General features: G+C 48.0%; 1 protein-coding gene and 1 pseudogene across 3 annotated transcripts in view; both read left to right on the plus strand.

Annotated features, from left to right (window-relative positions):
* The window catches only part of TTC23 (tetratricopeptide repeat domain 23), a 164411-nt gene that overhangs the window by 125066 nt on the left and 18721 nt on the right, over positions 1-20624 (plus strand). For all 3 annotated transcript variants that reach the window (XM_018066112.1, XM_018066113.1, XM_018066111.1), the window contains exons 7-8: positions 4356-4461; positions 17747-17874. In XM_018066112.1, coding sequence (XP_017921601.1) covers positions 4356-4461; positions 17747-17874 — 234 coding nt within the window. The remainder of the gene's footprint in view (positions 1-4355; positions 4462-17746; positions 17875-20624) is intronic.
* LOC102170915 lies at positions 13964-14566 on the plus strand (annotated as a pseudogene).

Here is a 20624-nt window from a genome sequence, read left to right on the forward strand (position 1 = left end):
AAAAACATCAAAGGATAGGAGGAGAGGTGCAAGCCCCGGGGTGCTTAATAAAATACGAGGAAGACCGAGCGTCGTCAAGCTGCAAATCCCCAGCAGGGCCAGTGCCCGGGCGTCTGTATAAAGCCAGAGCGGCAGGCAGGACTCCGGTAACTCTGTTCACTCTAACCTTTGTCCTTACACGCTCCAGATGTATGTAACAGGATTTATATTATCTTAGCAAGCAAAGTGTTGCTCCAGAATTGTGAACAGTGGCTTAGTTTGGAAAGATTGGGTGATCTAATCAGGAGCTCTGTCAACTTCCTCTGTGCTTGTTCCCTCAGGAGGCTTCCTGCCTGGTGTGGTACCATGCTTATCAAACTGTGTCACCCCCACATTCATGCTCCAAGGAGGGTCTTTTGGGGGCGGCTGGATGGAAGCAACTGGGTGGGCTTGCAGACCCTCTCCACCTGCTTCAGCGAGAACAGCTCCACTCTTACCTGCCTTGTATATTACAAAACCATGGACAGTTCTGTTTGGACTAAAAGGCATTCTTTTGCTTTAAAATCAGAAACTTGAAAAGCAGTGGCATCATGATGTTTGAATCCTTTTGAAAGTTGCTTTTCTACTCAATGATGTGTTTTTGAAATATAACCATGTTATAACCACATAGATAAAGTTCAATCGTTGTATGAATAAACCACATAATATTCATTCCACCGCTGAGAGCTGGACTGTGAAGAAGGCTGAGCGCCGAAGAATTGATGCTTTTGAACTGTGGTGTTGGAGAAGACTCTTGAGAGTTCCTTGGACTGCAAGGAGATCAGCCCTGAGATTTCTGTGAAAGGAATGGTCCTGAAGCTGAAACTCCAGTAGTTTGGCCACCTCATGCGAAGAGTTGACTCATTGGAAAAGACTCTGATGCTGGGAGGGATTAGGGGCAGGAGGAGAAGGGGACGACAGAGGATGAGATGGCTGGATGGCATCACTGACTCAATGAACGTGAATCTGAGTGAACTCCAGGAGTTGGGGATGGACAGGGAGGCCTGGCGTGCTGTGATTCATGGGGTCGCAAAGAATCGGACACGACTGAGTGACTGAACTGAACTGAACTGATGGGTATTTAGATGGTTCCCCATTCTTCACCATCTCAAAATATTTCTTCAGTGGAGTTGAGGGCATTTTCTGTGTAGGCACTGATGGGCGGTGCCCTCTAAGCTAGACCAGAAGGGAAGGGACAGTGGGTGGATAGTGAGATGTGGAGAGTGGACAGAGGATGAGAAGCCACACAGATGTGATAAAGTCAGGATGCCCCAACAGTCAAACAGGTTATATGAACTGTGGGATCCAGAGGTAGTGCAGATCATGGGGGACTGGGTGGCCGAGGATGGGGAGGAGAATGAGCCTGTCAAGCCCCAGAGGCCAAGGTGTTAGCTGGGTCATTCACGGGGTGTTTTAGTTTGCTCTGTCAGCTCCACCCTGAACCCCTCTCTGTGCCCACTAAGCACCATGTCTGTGGGCTGCCTTGCCCTCTGCCTGGGGGTCACGCAGCCTTGACCTTGGAAGAAGAGAGCACAGTGCAGGTGGGCTTCATCCCTCTACCGAAGGCCATGGCTCCCTCCCCTATAACTCATCGTTCCAGTTCCAGCAAATGCTCCCTCCCGTGCTTTCCCTCTGATGGTAAAACAGCCTGTTTGGGGTCCTCTACTCTCTTCCTTAGGTTTCCTCCATGCACAAGGTCATTTTATTGACTTCTGTCCTTTATTCATCTGTTAAACTGAACTATCCCTTTCTTGCCCAATAGCTGCAGACCAATCTTATGGAGCTTCCTGAAAATGATGATGGGAGGAAGGGTGGAGAGGAAGGTAGTGAGCCAGAACCCTGGAGAGGGGCAGTGTCTGAGTTTAGGTCAAATCAAACTACCCCACATTTTTGTTGTTCATCTGTAAGTGCACTTAAAACCAAAAGCTCTACCTAATTTTTGTGTGAATTCCTAGTGTTTGAGTAATATGCAGCATGCAAAAAGCATTTTATAATTAAGATAAATTGAATTGAATAGCACTGAATTAAATTAAGCTGAATTGTTCTGAATAAATGAGATACTAATGTGGCACATTTTAAACATCACGGGTTCCCTTCTCCACTGCCCTCGCCCCCTGCTCCAGCATATGGCGTTTAAAAGCTTCATGAACATCAAATAACAAATTAGATCAGACACTGAGTTTCTGAAGTAAATAATGAATACTAGATGTTCACTTATGTTAGCATCTTATACAGGAAAACATTGAAGTTATGAAGATTTTGTGATACATTCAGACCCCTATTAAGATTTCAGGATCCACTTTCTTGATACTGTGAACATTTTTGCTCATGGAAAACTTTGCATCCTGTCTCCAAGACAAAAAGCAACCTAGTTCTCAGAACATGTTAATTATTCATTTGAAAGTAATTTTGATAGACTCACATCTTTTGCATTGACTTGAATTATAAGACTGATAGAAACAAAATATGAAATCTTTTTGAATTCGAATTTGAGCTTTGGTCAATCAGAGTTAAATTAAATCTCTTTTGGCATCAGAAGGTGCTCTCCTCACCCTCTGGATCACAGAGATAGTAAATGCAGGGAAAAGACAAAGTAAACATGATCTATTAATATTTGCATTGCGGGCAGGGCAAGCTTTTTCTCTTGTTCTTTTTATTTCCTGAGCACTGAACATTTGATTCCTCACTCTGTCCCTGTGGCTCCAATTTGAAAAGCATTTCCAGTCAGAACTTCAGGCCAACTTGAGGATAGTGACTAATTATGGTTTGCCAAAATCACACTTTCAGTTTATTTACATCCTGTAATTTTAAAAGTCATTTTAAAACAAAAGCTATTGTTAGTATTTACAAATATGAAATTCTGATTCTTCTAACACAGCGATAAAAGTTATTACCAAGAATCTTGATTTGGAGTAGGCTCATCATAAGAAGTCTAGGTCTAGTAACTCAGTAGGTTTTAACATATGGCAAATGAGATGACAGTCTAGAGTCTACCCTGATTATCATCTCAGAAATGCATTTAGCTGGTAGTCAGAGGAGCAAGTCTCTCTGCTTTGCTGTCTCACTGCTGTCTCTGGACTAGAAGATTCTAGTGCTCCAGCTTTATGTAATCTGAAATTTAGACTGTACCTTAATGCTCTTTCATTTGTGATATCAATTTGAATATTTTTGACAATTTGTATTATCCTCATTTTATAGATGAAAAAATTGAGGTTGCTGAGTGGGTAATTTGCCCAAGATATTTCACAGCTAATAAAGCATGGAGATGAGACTCAGGCCTTGATGCTCGGCCTTCACATTCTCTGTTTCCATCGTGTCATGAACGCGGACATCCCTCCCACCTGGTGCACGCCGTCCTGAGCACCCTGATTCCTCCAGCTTCCAGGAGCTAGGACTGATTCATGCGATTGTTTACCTGTTTGTTTGCTTAATGTCTTTTTTATTTGAAGGGATGCATTTTGTATTTTATTTGAAATGATTTTATTACTTTATGCTCATAGTATCATGTGTGCATGTATGCTAAGTCACTTCAGTCTTATCTGATTCTTTGCAACCCCATGGACTGTAGCCCTCCAGGTTCCTCCTTCCATGGGATTCTCCAGGCAAGAATACTGGAGTGGGCTGCCATGCCCTCCCCCAGGGGATCTTCCCGACCCAGGGATTGAACCCACGTCTCTTATATCTCCTGCATTGACAGGCGGGTTCTTTACCACTCGCGCCACCTGACAGCCCCATAATATCATCAAGTGGTTCTTTTCCATTAGAGAATTTTTAAATGGGCTTCATTTTCAAGGAACTGAGCTGTTTACTGTGCTTGGGCAATTCCCGTGGGCCGGTTTGCTGAGGATATAGTCAAATGGGCTTGGCAGACCAAGCATGGGGATGGGGTCAGGGTTTCAGTGGGTGAGGCTGCTGACACTGGGGGTAAGTCCCCTTCTCTGGGCTGGCCAGTGGGGAGGGGGCTGTGCTTGCCCACTTCTTCTGCAGCACTGGCACTTTTTAATTCATCTCCTTCCTTCTGGAAACCCTCTCCCTTCTTCTACCAATAATGCACTCATGGGAGGATAGACCTTTAAATGATTTACTTAGAAATAAGTCCTGGCCACAGCATCAAACCGTCTGGACTCAGTGTCCAGGGCCTGATACATTCTCTCTCCACTGCATGATGCTTTTAAAACCCAACTCTCCCCAGAGTTGATTGTGCGTCCACATAAATTATATTGTTTAGGTTGCTGGAAGTTTCCTTGGCCTTCTGCTTATCGCTGCAAGAACAGTTTGTTCCCTGCTGCTGCTGCCAAGTGTGTAAACAAACGTGTTTCTTCTTTTCATGACCACAGGCGCATCTCATCGTTCTGAGAGGAAGCCCCTCTCGAGAGGAGGCAGCCACGTCCGCACACTCCATCGCCTGTGCCGCCGTCGCGTCCGGGAGGCCTGAGCACCATGGTGAGAGCAAGTGTGAGCCTTCCACGGGGGCAGAGCAGCCTGCTCCCTGCCTGGCCTGTGCGCATCGAGGTCGTGGGCTCGCTGCCTCTGGCATGGATGAACAGGCAGAGGGAGCTGTGATAGTTGCTTCAGAGAGCCTTCTCGATTTGGTGCACCAGAGCCTTTGGTTTCTAGCCTTTTTCAGCCTTCTTCTAGACTTGTACTCTCAAATACAGCAAATCCAAACGTAGCTATCAGAGCCCCAGAGAGTTCATGCTGGGCTTACAGGGAAGCCTCCTGGGCTTTCAGAGGTGATCTATTTTTAAAGATTGTTGTGGATTTACTGTGGCAACAGATCTGTCCTGTTGAAATGCCAGCCTTCAGACTCTCCCAGGGCTGAGCTTTCAATCAGCATAAACTTACACGTCTTCAGGATTCCAAAAGGAAGTTGCCACTTATGACTCATATAGTTTTTCTTAGCCCCACATAATAGGTAGAGCAGTGAGCTTGGGAGTTTTTTAATCTTCCATCCCAGGCTCTGAGCATACAGTATGCCTCTATAGATGGAGAACATGCTATCCTAATGACTTTTTCTTGTTGTTGGCCAGAATATTCAGAAGCAGAGTATGACTCATAAAGAAGACCCAAAGTGTATTCCAAGGTGTCAGATAAAAATACTTATCCATTATTGGAAAATAAGGTCCAGTGTGGCATCAAGCTGAAAGTCAACATTTGGAAGGCTTGCGGCTGAGGTTCGGAGAGCAGGCGCTGGGCTCAGATGAGAAGGCTGGTGGAGGAGGAGACGAAGGGGGCGCCTTGGGAGCAGACTGGTCTGCAGAGGTCCCTGGGCCAGGCAGGGGCTCCTGTCCTGGGAGGAGCTGGGGAAGGGGGTCTGTCTGTCCATCCCCCTTAATGATCCCTCATTCTGGTCTCTGGGAGCTTTGTGCACCTTTTCAGAGCCAGATGATAGGGAAGGCAGATGCCCTTTCTCATTCTAACTCCCTAGAGCACTCCACACCTCAACCGACTTCCAAACCTGCAGAAAGCCAACATTTTCTCCAACCTGTTGGTGGCTAACATTCCTTTAATAGGTAAGAGAACCTTCCATGCCACAAGTATTAATAGGATACTTAAAATGCCAACAGGATGGAAACCCCTAGATTAGCAGGAGTCCCAACCTACATGTCCATGGGGACCAGGTAAGCAATCCGAGTGAAGCAGATGGCCCTTAGAAACCAGCAGCAGCACACTTATGATTGGCAGCTGACCCTCAGCTGTAATCTGAGAGATGCAATAGGGGTGGGGGAGGGCTGTGACAAGCTGGAGAAGCGCGTCCTCCATCCAAAGTGAGCAGCTGCTGTTCTGCTCTGGCCCATCACTGTCATGTGGAAGGCAGGCTCATATCGGCATGTCTGCCTTTTCCAGAGAAGGCAGAAATCTGAAGTTTTATGTGAAATCAATGCATAGTTGATGGTAACTAAGTCAAACATGTTTCAGGCTCTGAAGGAGGCAAACAAGTGTGGAGGAGTAGATCCCTAACTTCTGACCTGGGAGCATGAGATGTATTTTTTTCTAAGTTTTCCAGTCTAAATATGGCATTGATATAGCCTCCCCTGTAAATTGAGAATGCTACTAATACCTACTAGATACAGATAATTAGATCTGTGAAAATTTAATGACCTCATTAGCAATAATATGTATGTAGTACATAATTGTAGTAGTAATAATATGTATGTATGTAGTTTGTAGTGTCACGGTTCTAACCGAGTTAACAAAGGTAACTTAACCACAGCTCTGTGAGGTTGATACGAGTCCCCAGGTCTCAGATGGAGAAACTGAGGCGTGGAGGCTTAGGTAATTTCCCAAGAGCCATAGCCAGGGCATGGTAGACTTGAACACAGCCTCTTGACCTCCCTGCCGGCACTGCACATGCCTTTTCCCTCCTTCCCCGCTACCCCCGACTTACACCTGTGTGGCTCTGGGGAGGGAGAGGACGCGAGAAGAGCGAAGGCAGCCCAAGGAGGCCCACCCAGGAGCCCACACAGGTCTCAGCCCTGCTTCCAGGGTGGCTCAGACCACGTGGTGACCTGTACCAGGAAGCCGACTTGCCTGTCAGTGTCTGAGATATCGGAGGAGGGTGAGTAGGGAAGGACGAGAAGCAAACTTGCCCAGGAGCAGGGAGTTGGACAGTCGCAGCTGGCTTTGCAGGTTAGGAAGGGGGTCGCTTCTGCCTGAGGCCTGGAGGAATGGCTGCTTGAAACACTGACCCACGGAGCCCCCAGGAGCCTGGGGCCAGCAGGAATCTCAGCAGCATCATATTAACAATGACGACAGCAGTGGTAGCAAGCGTCGTCGGATGGAGGCGCTGGCGCTGTCACCAACATGCCCGTCTCATCCTAACAAGCCTTGGAGGCGGGACACAACCTCCCATTTCACAAAGGAGGTAACCCAGACAGCTCTCCACACCGCCAGCCCCGTCCATACTCTCTCTACTCACCGCTTTACCCAAGAAGGACAAAGCCCCCGTCCGTCCAAGGAGGCTCCCTTCTCAGACTCGGCTTCCGCTGGTCAGAGGACACACAAAATGTCTGACAGGAAGCATTTACTTGAAAGCAAGGAGGAGGCCGGGCAGAGAAGCTGTTGGATCAGAGCAGATGCTGAGCAGCAGCAGCAGGACACCCAGGAGCAAGGGCAGAGAGAAGCACAGCCCTCGCCCCGAGGGCCTCAGACCTCAAACCCGAAATGGGTGCGTCAGAAGAACCAAGGCAGAGAGACACGCAGCTCATTCCTACTGTGTTAACAGGCTTGAGCATGCTGCCAGGGGACCCTGTGTTTCCTTGATGGAGAACACGGGGGAGACTGGGGACAACGACCTGGCGGGCTGCTGCTCAGCTCGTTTGTCCCAGTCTTACCCACACGTGCCTAAGCTCGGCCTGCGCCCAGAGGGGCGGCTGTGTTAGCACGTATGAGCTCGGCATGCCCCAATAAAGCAGGAGTGAATGGGGCCCCCTTCCAACCAGGAGCCACAGCAGCAGTGGCTAGGTGCCTCCCCACTGCCTTTCGGGGCGCCTGGTTTTCATTTCTCTGCTGTCCCCAAAAACAAGCTAATGCAGTGACGAGGAACCCACCCGGGGCTGAGGCTCTCCAGGCCTCTGCTACCTCCAGCAAGGAGAAAGGAGAGGAGAGAATTTGTAAGTGATCTTTGACAGCCAAGCGAGGGCCCGGCCTCCCCACCCAGCTCTCACCCAGGCAGGCCTCTTTAGCCTGGACTTTGGTCACTGGTGGTTCGGAAGTCCCAGTCGGATCCCCTGGCAGCAAATCCATACTTTCCACTGAGCACCGAGGATCTCAGCTCTACTCTCCTATGCGGAAGCTTGTCTGTGCCCAGTACAGTTTGTTTGTTTGTTGTTAAAACAATCGTTAACAGGGGAAATTTTTCTCATTTGGGGATTCTCCACAACCTGCTTGCTGAATGCCCATTGAAGGCATTGCCCTCCGATTAACAAAACGTCACGGGCCAAGGAGCCAATGTGTTTCTGGCTCCGCACTCAAACGATCCCTTTGCCCTGTGCCTTCCCACATTCCTTATGCAGACAAAACTGCCCGAGAAGTCACGGAGGATTGTCATTGCATAAGGGCGCCCAATTCAGGCTAGCGAAATGTCACTAACCTGAGCCTGGCCAGCTTCCCAGAGCAGCCATAGACAAACTTGGTATTAACAGTTCTCCCAGCCCTGCTGAGTGTCAGGGCATCGGCCTTGTGTTTATAACTCTTCTCCTAAAGCATATTAAAATGAAATGGGCTGAAGCCAAGTACATTTTAGTGTAAACCTTTGGGAGGCAGAGCCCGCTGAGCTCGGGTGGCCTTGTTTGGAAGTGGCCCCATGTGGGGCCTAGGCCTGAGAGCTCTGTCGGTTTCAGAGACAACAGGAGAGGACGGGCTATGCCCCTGCCCACCTTCAGGAGGGGGCGGGATCCCCAGTTCTCAGCTCTGTGGACAGACTCACGACGTGTCTCCCCAGCCCTCTCTCATCCTGATGTCTCCCCTCATCTTATACAGTAGTCAGGAAATATGTGGGTATCTAAAGGTGGGCTCTGCATCTCCGTGAAGTCCCCTGGCTTTTCCCCTCCACAGTCACCCCTTTGCTCAACTCTTCCTCCTGTGGCCTGGTTCTCAGCGTTCCCTGTGCCGGGCCCTGCCCCACCTGAGGCCCGCTCCCTCATCACAGGTTACCTTCCACTGCCCGTGGCCATGCTTGGCAGGCCCTGCTGCCTCCGTCTCCCACCTCCAACCCGAGGCCCCCAACCGCTGCTGGCTACCCCCCAACTCTCCCTTCCTCCTCAGTCTTCCCACTGCCCACCCCCCAAGCCCTGTGTGCTCTCAGACACCCTGCCTCAGCTCCTACCCAGGGCCCACTTCTCAGTGCAAAATGCCCAGCCTGTCTGAGCCTGGCACCCGAGCGCCCCAAGCAGGCTTCAGCGTCCAGCCTGCTCTGTGCCCCACAGGCTGGGTGGGGAAGGGAAGGGGCAGAAAGAGCAGTGGGTGAGGCCAGAGAAGAAAAGGGGCTAGTAGGACCCCCTCTCAGAAACCTCTGGAAAACACCCTGGAGCACAGCCCGTCTAGAGGACCAGGGCCTAGACAGAGGCCAGGCGCTGCCCACCTGAGACACTCCAGGCCAGACAGGGCGTGGCTTCGTGGGTGCTCTGTCCTCAGGGCTCCAGGGAGCCTGGGAGCCCAAAAGTGAGGCCAGTGCAGGCTGCAGGGGTGGCAGCTCTCGAGGCCGGCAGAGAGGTAGAAGGGGTGGCCTTTTGCACCCTGAGTCTGTGCTGTTGGTCTCTCTTCACCGAGGTACAACCTGTGGCAGAACTGAAACCTCATCGAGCTTTGCTTGCAAACTGCATTTCATCTGTGTGCCTGAGAACAAAGCCCGCAGCTTTATCGCTCTCCTCGGGAGGATGAAACACTCTGATAACCACTTCTGTGAGGCGCTAGTGTTTCACTTAGTGCTAGCTAATAAGTTATGTCCACAACTTCTTAGGAAAGCTTAAGTTACTAATACTCTGACTTGACTTTGAAACATATTATTAGGGCAGCTTATGGAAATCACATATGCTTTACCAAGACAAGCCACTTGAGCAACAAGCCTGAGGCTGCTGGACCCCTGGGTGGCCCCAAGCAGTGCTGGAGGAGGACGGTCCTGGCCCGCTTCTGATGGTGAGGACTTCGAGGCCGGCATCCCTGTGGTGACTGAGCCCTGCCAGGACCTGTGAGCCCCGGGTACTGTGAGACCAGCCTGCCTCCACCTTGGTCACCTCACTCTGCTGAGGCAAGCCCGCCCCCGAGAAGGCCGTGGACTTCCAGGAGCCACGCGGCTCAGCGCCAGCAGGTCTGAGGCATCTCCCAGATGCCGGGGACGATGTTCCTCTCGAAGGTGATCTTTCGGTGTGGAGAAAGCCTGTCTTGGGCTTCATCTGTCCTCAGAAAACCCCGTGCCCCCCACCCCAAGGCTACTGGGTAGTCTCAGTGCAGCTGCCTGCACAGGGCCCCCGGCAGCTCCCAGCAGGGTCTAAATGGGTTCAGTCTGTTTGTCTGCTGGGTGTTGGTGCTCCTCTGGGCTAACACCAGGCTAAGATTTGAGACTTTCCATTTTCAAACTCCCTGGGGTCCTTAAAGTTTTTGCAGTTGGTGCAGAATACAATTTCCCAAGACTATTACAAAGGATAATTGTCACATTGTACACCCAGGCCTCTCTCGTCATGAAAGCTGTCCTCACTATTCCAAATCTTGCATTTGGACAGCCTCAAGAAAACGAGCCCAGGGCTACCAAAATTTATTTTAATTAAAAACCTCCTGACCTCTAGGGTGCCAAATCATAACCCCACTTTCCTCTTGCTCTTTGAATGGAGCCCTGGTTTTTTACGCCTCTGTATAAACACGCAGATGGAACAGTCTGAAGGGCCTCTGGGAGATGCTAAGCCAGCCTGCCCACTGGGCCACACTTGCCCTCACCCTAACTTGCAGACAGCCCCAGCGTTCTGCGGGAGTGAAAATGGGAGAAGTTCGTGGCCTTGGAACACCTGTGCCACTGGGGCTCAGATTTATAAAGCTAAGTCATGGCCCTGTGCTTTAGAAAGTGACCTCATCCCTTGCTGGGGCCACCTAGCATCAGGTTGCCGAGGATTCTCGAAGAGGTTTTTAAGCTTAGCAACGGCCACATGTATGAACGCTGAAACTGCTAGCTCCTTGTTAACCCACACCCAGCATCAGGCACAAGGCCTGTGCCAGGAAGTGGCATCCCTCTGGCAACTCCACTGTCACTTGGGCCAGAAGGACCTCCAAGGGGATGCCCGCTTCTGGGAGAACCAGCTCTTCCTCTCAGGGAGTCAGTCCTTAGGGGTAGTAAGGCAAATTTTCTCTCTCCTCAGTGACTAATCATGGGGTTCATGGTTTAGAATGCTAATTTGGGGGATGGGGGAAAATAAGTCAGGGTTTTGCAGTAAAGGAGCTCTCCTATATCCCAGGTAAAAATAAAAATAGTGTCAAATTCACAGACAGGGAAGGTGCCCACAGTGTGTGCCCTGGACTTTCCACTGTTCCCGCGTCCTAGACTATTCTCACATGCAGCATCGTGATGGGATGCCTGACTTGTGGTCAGCTTGTACGTGACAACAGGTGTGGAGAACCCTCTCCCTGGCACTGCCTCTGCTGACTAGAGACTCCCAGGAGCAGAATTAGGAGAAACATGGGCCTATCGAGGAGCCGAGGACTCGGAAATGGGGGAAGAGAAGCAGCAACTTCAGGAGCTGGCCCCCGAGGGCACATTCCCAGGCAGGGACACTAACGCCTCACCGCAAAGCCCAGCTTTCTTCCACCTCAGTAGCAATTGTGGCCTCGGTTTGAGTAATAAATTCCTTCCTTCCCCCCAACCCCTTCCTTCCTCCCCCCCAACCCCTTCCTTCCTCCCTAGCTTCCAGTCCCTCTTCCAGAGATCCAAAGGTGCTAACAAGCGTCCTCTTTGGAAAATGTGACCGGGCCTCCCTGAGTTAGAGCTTGTGAGCCGTTTACGCACCAGTATGACTTAGGCCAGTCGGCTTCCTTTCTCCCAGAGCCCTGTGAGGTCAGCTACACAAGGGAAGGGACAAGCAGCACTCAGATCTGGGGACCAGCCCAGATGGGGTGGTTTTGTGGGAGGAGATGGGTCAGCATGTGACTGCCAGGGAAAGGGGCACTAAGAGCTGGGAGGCCTTTATGAGGGGCTGGAAAGCAAGAGAGCACAGCTGTGTCCACCTGTGTCTGGAAGACCAGCTCCTTACCCGGGAAGGGAGGGGAACACTTCCCATCCCTTTTGACCTCTTCCTTTTTCTGAGCCTGGCACCACTTCTGGAAAAGCCTGGGTCAGAAACTCAGTTCTTACCCATCTGGTCCTGCCTCCTTCCCATGCCCTTTACATGTGCTCGTCTTTAGAGTGAGGGTTCACCTCCGGGAAAAAGGCTGAGACTCAGGAAAACCTCTCCTCTTCAAGAATGGCTCAGTTACAGTCTCTGGTTAATTTCCAGTTAAACAGAAACTAAAATATCAACAGTGCTCCATTCTTGAGTGGACTTGTTAATTTTTAGACGTGGAACATACATCTCCGTAATGCTTTTAGAGTCAACAATATAAATGCCACATCATCTCCACATTTGCTGTCATCAGATTATCAAAGTAACCAAAACAGATACTTAGTTCGAACACTTAATTTGTAATATATTCTCCCATGAGTCAACAAAGACTAAAGTGATGTAACATTTTTCATATACAGTAGTAAAATCTTCTTCTACCAAGAAAAAAGTTTGAGAACTACTTTAGAAATCCATCTGCTGGTTTGGCAGTGGACAGACCCCCAGTAAAAGAGTGGAGCAGGGACCCCAGCTCATTAGACTTCTGTCTAGTTTCAAAGCCTGGGGCCAGCTGACTTCCCTGAAAGGCAGCACCCCCACCCCCCAGCTGCATAGATCTTCAGCAGAGAAAATCTTGCAGATAAATGAAGCTTACTTGTTTTCAGACCTAAGTGTTCTTTAGGTTGCCTGGATTCTATAGACACATCTCCCAGGTGTTTACTTCTCTCCTTTCCACAACAGATCACTTGGGATGTACTTGAGTCATTTCCAGAAGCCTACACTTCTCATTGTGAATTTCAGAGCTGTTGTCAAGTCCTCGAGGTGTATGGAGCCGTTTATGTGCGTGCTTCAGGCCATCGGACCACTCTGCCTGTTTTCACAGCAGTGTTCTGTACTCTCCGCGTTCATCTCTGCTCCCAGTGCCCCCGCTGGTTAGCCTAGCATGGCTGAGGGGGGCCCAAAGCCACAAACTGTCCCTGAAACTAAAATTTTCAACATTTCTTGAGCACTGGCTAGGTGTCAGGCACGTCATCAGTTATTTATGTGCATTAACCCATTTACTCCGCCACCCTGTAACAGAGGTGCTCACACGAAGGTCCCTCTTTGAGGTGAGAAACCTGAGGCCAAGCCTGGGAGGCACGCAGCCGGATGGCAGCGGAGCTGGGCCTGAGGGCAGGCAGCATCTGGCCTCTGGGGCCTTTCCTCCCTTCCACCTGCTTCTCCACCTTCCGGAACAAGCACACCCTGCACAGGCTAGCCCCATCCGTCCGCCTCTGTCAGTCCTGGAGCAGTGTGTTTCCGGATTCCTCTTTGGAAGTACTGTCGTTCACATCAGAATACGAGAAAAATTAATCCACGGGCCCACTCTCTGGAAAAGTATTAAAATAGACAATACACTGTCCTGTCTAAGGGCTTCCCTGGTGGCTCAGATGGTAAAGCGTCTGTCTGCAGTGCGGGAGACCTGGGTTTGATTCCTGGGTTTGGAAGATCCCTTGGAGAAGGGAAAGGCTACCCACTCTAGTACTCTTGCCTGGAAAATCCCATGGACAGAGGAGCCTGTAGGCTACAGTCCATGGGGCCTTAAAGAGTCAGACATGACTGAGTGACTTCACTTTCTTTTTTTCTTCTTTCTTGTCCTGTCTAATCAAGAAAATGGGGAGAAAGCACAAAAACAAAATTAGAGGTGATAAAGGGCAAATTACCAAATACAGGGCAAGTCTGAAGAGGCTAGAGATAACATTTTACCTTTTTGCTGATGAGTATTTGTGCTGCACAGTTCATACTAGATTTCCGAATGGAAATGTCAAGTAGACCTTGTATGTATGGGTCATAATCTGCCTCAACTGTGTGCTGGTCATGCGTCACCGTCTCCAGCAGGCACTTCGGTTGTGGTGGTAGTGGGGTGGGGGGGTGGTCCCATGTTCCTCAGGGACACTCACACTTTCCTCTGCTAGAGCAGGAGTCAGCAAACTTCAGCCCAGGGCCAAATCGAACTCCCCACCCATTTTTCCAAACAATTTTCTTGGCACACAGCCAGGCTCCTTTATTCATGTATCATCTCAGGCTGCTTTTGCGTTTCAAGTCTTTGGTCCCCAAAGTCTAAAATAGTTACCATCTGGGGGACCGGAGGGCGGAGCCAGTTTGGTTGCACCAACACCGGTACTTAGGCACGTACCAGTGTGTCCTTGGGCATAGAAAGCGGGACGTTCGGCTTGTGAGCGGGAACTTCTCGGTTGCGCACAGAAAAAGAACGATTTTAAAAATGGGTGATGTTGAAAAGGGCAAGAAGATTTTTGTTCAGAAGTGTGCCCAATGCCATACTGTGGAAAAGGGAGGGAAGCACAAGACTGGGCCAAACCTCCATGGTCTGTTTGGACGAAAGACAGGTCAGGCTGCTGGATTCTGTTACACAGATGCCAACAAAAACAAAGGTATCACCTGGGGAGAGGAGACGCTGATGGAGTACTTGGAGAATCCCAAGAAGTACATCCCTGGAACCAAGATGATCTTTGCTGGCATTAAGAAGGGAGAGAAGGAGGACTTGATAGCTTATCTCAAAAAAGCTACCAACGAGTAATAGTTGGCCACTGCCTTATTTATTATGAAACGGAAGTGTCTCATGACTTTTTATGTGTACCATATTTAAATTGATCTCTCATACACTAGAATTCAGATCATGAATGGCTGATGGAATAATTCTGTTGGACAGTCCTGATTTAAATAAGATTGGTCTGTGGCTAAACAAATATGGTCAGCTTTTTTAATTCTGATAGTAATTCTGGTTCAGCAAGTACTATCACTTTTCCCATTCTAAAGAGATGACTGAACTTGAATAAGGAACATGAAACTTTTTAGGGAGACGGTGCATTCCTTCTCAGAACCTGTAAGAGATTGGTTTTATATTTAGATTTCTATAACTGGTTATATTAATATATTTAAATACTGAAAAGGTCCCTTCACCGTCTCATAGAACAGAGGAGGATTCACACGTGTTTCAAGTTGTGTTCATTAGCCTGTTAAGGCAAGGATTGAAAATACACTGACAAAGTCCACTTTATCTGTTTGGTTTTATAAACTATGCCAATTTAATTAAAATTCTCTATCTAAAATTTAGCCTTTTACTTAATGAAAGGCATTTTAGTGTGGTTTATGTATAGCATCAAATAAAGAGTATTTAGCACCTCAAAAAAAAAAAATAGTTACCATCTGGCCCATTGTAGAATAAGTTTGTGACCCCTGTGCTGGAGCCCTATAATTTTTCTACTTTCAGGCTAGATTCTATTTTACAGAGTTTCTTTTTTAAATATCGTTTTCTATTGTGGTTTATCACAGGGTATTGAAAATATCCTGTGATAAACCATATCACAGTATCATCAAAGAATGTTGAATACGTCCTGTGATAAACTCTGTGCTATGCAGCAGGACCTTGTTGCTTACCCGGTCTGTATATAATAGCTCACATCTGCTAACCCCAGACTCCCAGTCCTCCCCGCCCCCACCCCCACCCAGGCAACCGCAGGTTTGTCCTCGACCTCTGTGGCCCTGCTTCTGATTCATAGACAGGTCCTTTTGTGTCATATTTCAGATTCCACATACAAGTGATATCATATGGGATTTGTCTCTCTGACTTCACTTAGTATAACAGTCTCTAGTTGTATCAGTGTTGCTGCAGATGGCATTATTCCATTCTTTTTCATGGCCGAATAGTATTCCATTGTATACACGAACTGTGCCTTCTCTGTCCATTCATCTGTGGATGGACATTTAGGTTGTCTCCATGTTTTGGATATTGTGAATAAAGCTGCTATGAACATGAGGGGCATGTATATTTTGAACTACAGTTTTGTCCAGGTATATGCCCTGGACTGGTATTGCTGGATCATACGGTAATTCTGTTTTTAGTTTTCTAAGGAACCTGTTTCTCCATAGTGGCTGCACCGACTTACATTACCACCAAGAGTGTGGGAGGGCTCCCTTTTTTCCACACCTTTTCCAGCATTTGCTGTATTTAGACTTTTTATTGATTGCTATTCTGACTGGTATGAAGTGGTACCTCACTGTAGTTTGATTTGCATTTTTCTAATAATTAGTGATGTTGAGTATCTTTTCATTTGCCTACTAGCCATCTGTGTGTCTTCTTTGGAGAAATATTTATTAAGTTCTTCTGCCCATTTTTCTATTGGGTTGTTTTGTTGTTGTTGAGCTGTATTATCTGTTTGTATATTTTGGAGATTAAGGCGTTAGTTTTCTACTTCAATTTATTGGTTCAGAATTTCCAAACCAAGAAAATTCCGTGGCAGTCCAGTGGTTAGGATTCCGTGCTTTCACTGCCATAGGCCTGGGTTCAATTCCTGGTTGCAGAACTAAGACCCCACAAGCCATGTACTGTGGAAGGAAGGAAAGGAAACAGTTGGCGGGGGGTGGGGGTGGGGAGAATTTCCAAATAAAGTGGATGGCACAGATTCTGCCCTCACACATATGCATGCTCCACGTACAGTCTCCCAGCTTCTTTCAGATGCTTTTTCAAGCCATGGCCTCTGGAGGGACAGCCGTGAGGCTTCTCTTTGGACCAGTGCCACTGCTGGCTTTAGGAGTTCCTGGCTATACTGGTTTTCTTTTGCTGCGTAGCAAATTATGGTTGATTAAACACCCAGTTTAAGCTTTTAATTCTGTCAATCAGAAGTCTAGCATGGTAAGAGTGGCTTCTCTGCTGAGCCAGGCTTCTCAGCTGGCTACATTCTCATCTGGAGCACAGGGTCCTTTTCTAAGCTCAACCCTGTTATTAGCAGGATTCAGTTCTTTCTGCTATAGGACTGAAGTCCCTATATTCTTGCCGACTCTTGACCTCTCTCAGCTCCTGTGGGCCACTTTTGGGTCCTTGCACCACACTCCCCTCCATCTCAGGATTGGAGAACCTCCTTTTCAAATCCCTCTCATGTTTTGAATCTCTCTGCCTTCCTTCTCTGCCACCAACTAAAGAAAACTCTGCTTTTAAAGCTTTGGTGGCATTAGGTTAGGCCCAAGGAGTAATCTCACTTTCTTACAGTCTACTGTGCTATATAACATTCCTTATGACAGGAGTAATATCTCAGCCTATCTTTAAGTTCCACGCATAATCAATGAGGAGTTCATAATCAAGGGTGAGTGTCATTCGGGTCATCCTAGGAATCTGCCGGTGACACTGACTTTTTGCAGGGAGCGTCGTTTCATCTACTTAACATAACCCTGCTCAGGCTTATGAGACCCTGGGCACTTTGGAACACACTAGACCTTTTTCCTAACCCCTTCATGGACCATTCGGCTCCCCCTCCCCCTCCTTGCTCTGGCTTTCAGTTTCCCCTTCGTTTTTCATATCTGAGATTTTCCTTTTTTGTTTTTTGCTTTCAAGATTGGCAATATTTTAAAATATTTTTGTTACATTATAACCAATATGTTTAAGTGCTTGGAATGGTTGGGGTTTATCCTTCAGCAGTATGTCAGCCATATTTTCCAGAATTAGAGTGTTATTAAACTACATTCCAAGATTACAACATCCACTAAAGTCAGTGGATCCTTGGAGTTCTAACCCCAGTGAGGAGTAACTAGAGCTTTATCAATAATTAATGGTTAATCAACCTAAAAACTTAGTGATGTGTCAGAGCTAGGGGATAGTTTCCCTGTTTGCATTAACTCTGCTCTCTGCGTCACAGGGAGGGCCAAGATGTATGAAAACCAATGAAAATAAATTGCAGTATCTTTCTGAGAACTAGACCTTGTCTAATAAAACAGTCAGATTAATGGGAAAAGACAGTTTCCTTAACTGGGTTATCTTGTCCAGTTACTTATTATTTTCAGATAGTTCATCATCATTAAATGCATAGTTATTCTGTTTTCATTTCAAATCTGTGAGTAGTTTTCAAAATTGTTGTTGTGGTGCTTTTCTTCAGATGTGGCTGAGCAGTATTTTCAGGATAGCATGGCTAATCTCAAGGATGCTGAAGGGATGGAGAAAGCCAAGTTTCTTTCAATTCAAGATGATTACTGCCATTTCCTACAAGTCACTGGACAAGACGAGGTGAGTGAATTTGGACCAGAGCTGACAGTTATTTACTCAGGCAACCCAGCTGATATCCAAAGGGCTACTCCTATACTCTGCCAGCCTTAAGCATCTACTGTGTACAAGGCATGTGCCAGGCTCCACGGGGAGAGGGATGCCCTAAGGCCAGGCAGCCAGCTCCTGGATAGGCACTCTTGGGAAACAAAAAAATTATGAGAACCCAGATGCCATGTCCACCTGCAAAGTACCCTAAAGGACTAGAAAACTTGAGAGCCAGATGGACAGTCCCAGCTTATCATAGCCTGTGGTTGGAGCTGGCATAGAAGGTAGCAATTAGTGCGTCTTATTATCTTGGCTAATGAATGAAATTTGCATATCAAATACGAACTGCACAGTGCAGAAGTTACGGCTGTCTGTCCATTGAACCATACAGGCAAGTTTTCCATGGCTTGTACAAATGGAACCAGACTCAGAGTTTATAGTCATTTAACTATCCCAAGGGTAGTTAAACCCTTGGAAATTTGTTCCATAATAAGCTTAACAGCTACCAGATGGCCGCATGCTTGATTTATATAAATATATAAATATGTCTGTATTTTCAACTCTAACCCATCAAAGTAAATCCTTGAGAGGAAAACGTTTTTATTTCCTCTGCTGTTCTGTAGACCTCCTGCCCAACAGCCCTCTCCTAACTCTTAATGCTTTACGCTTCTCTCAACTGATGTGAGCTTAAGGATAGGTTTTTAATCTAGATGTACCCATGTTCCTCAGGCCAAATAGGGCTACAGTAACCATAATAAATGGAGTTTCCATATTTTTCTGGATCACCCAGCCAAGTAGAGAGGGGCATTCCAGTGGCCTCTGGTTCTAGAACATCGCTGGAAGCTCCGTGGAGAGCTCTCAGGGCAGAAGTCTGACAGGAAGTGTGCCCCCATCATGTCTCACCCCTTCTAGCTCATCGGTCATCTTCGCCTCCAGAAGGCCCCTCGACTCCATCCATTGGTTGCCATCTCATCTCTGCCTGGACCACTCTAGCAAACCCTGGGCCCCCAGCTGCTCCTTCTACTCTTGCCCTTTTCTAATCTATTCTGAATAAGTAAACCATGGTGATCTTTTAAAAAAGCAAATCTGATCAGTGGACCTCTATTTTAAAATACTCCATTGGTTTCTCAGTGCCCTTAAGAGAAGCTGGAATCCCGAATTGCCCACAATACCTTGCAAGATCTGAATTCTGCTGGCATTTCCAGTCTTACTTTGCCTCCTCCCCTGATGTGAGTTCCACATCTGCACTTGTTTCCTGCTCTTGGAAGGTTCTTCCTCATTGATCTCCTGGCTAATGCAGATCCCTCGTTCAAGACTCACCAGCCTGTCTGATTCCTCTCCCTCAGTCTTCACTAGATTCTCCCCACTATTTTTCATCATAGAATCCAGTTTAATATAATTGTATAGCACAGTAATATATTACCATAACGGTGGCACTTCCCAGGTGGCGCTAGTGGTAAAGAACCCACCTGCCAATGCTGGAGACATAAGAGATACGAGTTCCATCCCTGAGTCGGGAAGATCCCCTGGAGGAGGGCCTGGCAACCCACTCCAGTCTTCTTGCCTGGAGAATCCCATGGACAGAGGAGCCTGGTGGGCTGTAGTCCACGGGGTCACAGAGTCAGACGCGACTAAAGCGTTGTGGCACACACGCACACGTGGAAGTGAAAAAGTTCCTTTGGATCTGTGTTAAGATATTCTTCTAGTTGTGCTGCTCTGCCAGCAAGAACCCTCTCTAACTTCTTATTCCCTGTAAGAAAATCCAAACCCCTCGTTTGGAGGCCTGGAATGAAGGCCTCCACTGCAAGCCCAGCCTGTGACGCCTGCCTCGCCTCCCTCTGCTCCACCTTCTGTTCTCTCTGCTGTAGTCACATTGGTCCACTCACTGGCCCTGAACGTGCCATGTGCTTCTCCCCCTACCGCTGTGTGCCCAGGTGCCCAAGCCTGCCTCCTGGACCACCTGAATCCGGATTATGCGTCCCTTCTCGCCACTAAACTTGTCTACCTCGCAGAGACTGTCACAGTCTCCGTCTCCTCCACACTCGTGTCCATGTGGCGTCTTCTCCGCTGCCATCTCGACTTGCACATCTATCTCCGGTTTCCCCAGTTAGAGGCTGTCAATGGCGTTTAGAGCATCCTTTAGGAAAAGGAGCTGGGCTCTTCTTTCCCCCATTGGCTCCTCCAAGTCTAACAACCAATTTTCATGGAAAAGCTGCCAAACCCCAACACTTGCCTCGTGGTCCCTGGGACGGGACATGAAAGGCTTCAGCATCAGAAAGACCCGAACCAAGGGAGGTCACACACTTCACAACTGACACAGCTTCTCTTCCCCAGCAGTGACTTGTCTTTCCATCTGAGAAATTGTTTCTCTCTTATAAGTGCCTTTCCTGCAGTTCCCTGATCCCAACCCCAGCACCTAATTCATATTCTCGCCAATAAAATGAGTAAAGGCCTTGCCAATTCCTCTGTCTGGGGCGTGCTAGCAGGGTGCCCTCAGGGCTAAGCGGTGGGCGAGGCTTCTTCACCGGTTTCTGCTTCCTTCAGCTCTTAAATTCGGCGTTTGTGTTCTCTAACTGTAATCATGCTCTCATGGAGGAGATGGTGGAAGAATTTCAGAGAAATATGGGAAGCCAACATGCAGGGCTTTCCCTCTGTATGTCTTAGTGTCTGACTGAAGAGATTAATTCCAACCCATATTTTTTTTATTCCATGTTGGTATAAATAAG

Source organism: Capra hircus, chromosome 21 (assembly GCF_001704415.2).
Source record: "Capra hircus breed San Clemente chromosome 21, ASM170441v1, whole genome shotgun sequence".
Lineage (NCBI taxonomy): Eukaryota > Metazoa > Chordata > Mammalia > Artiodactyla > Bovidae > Capra > Capra hircus.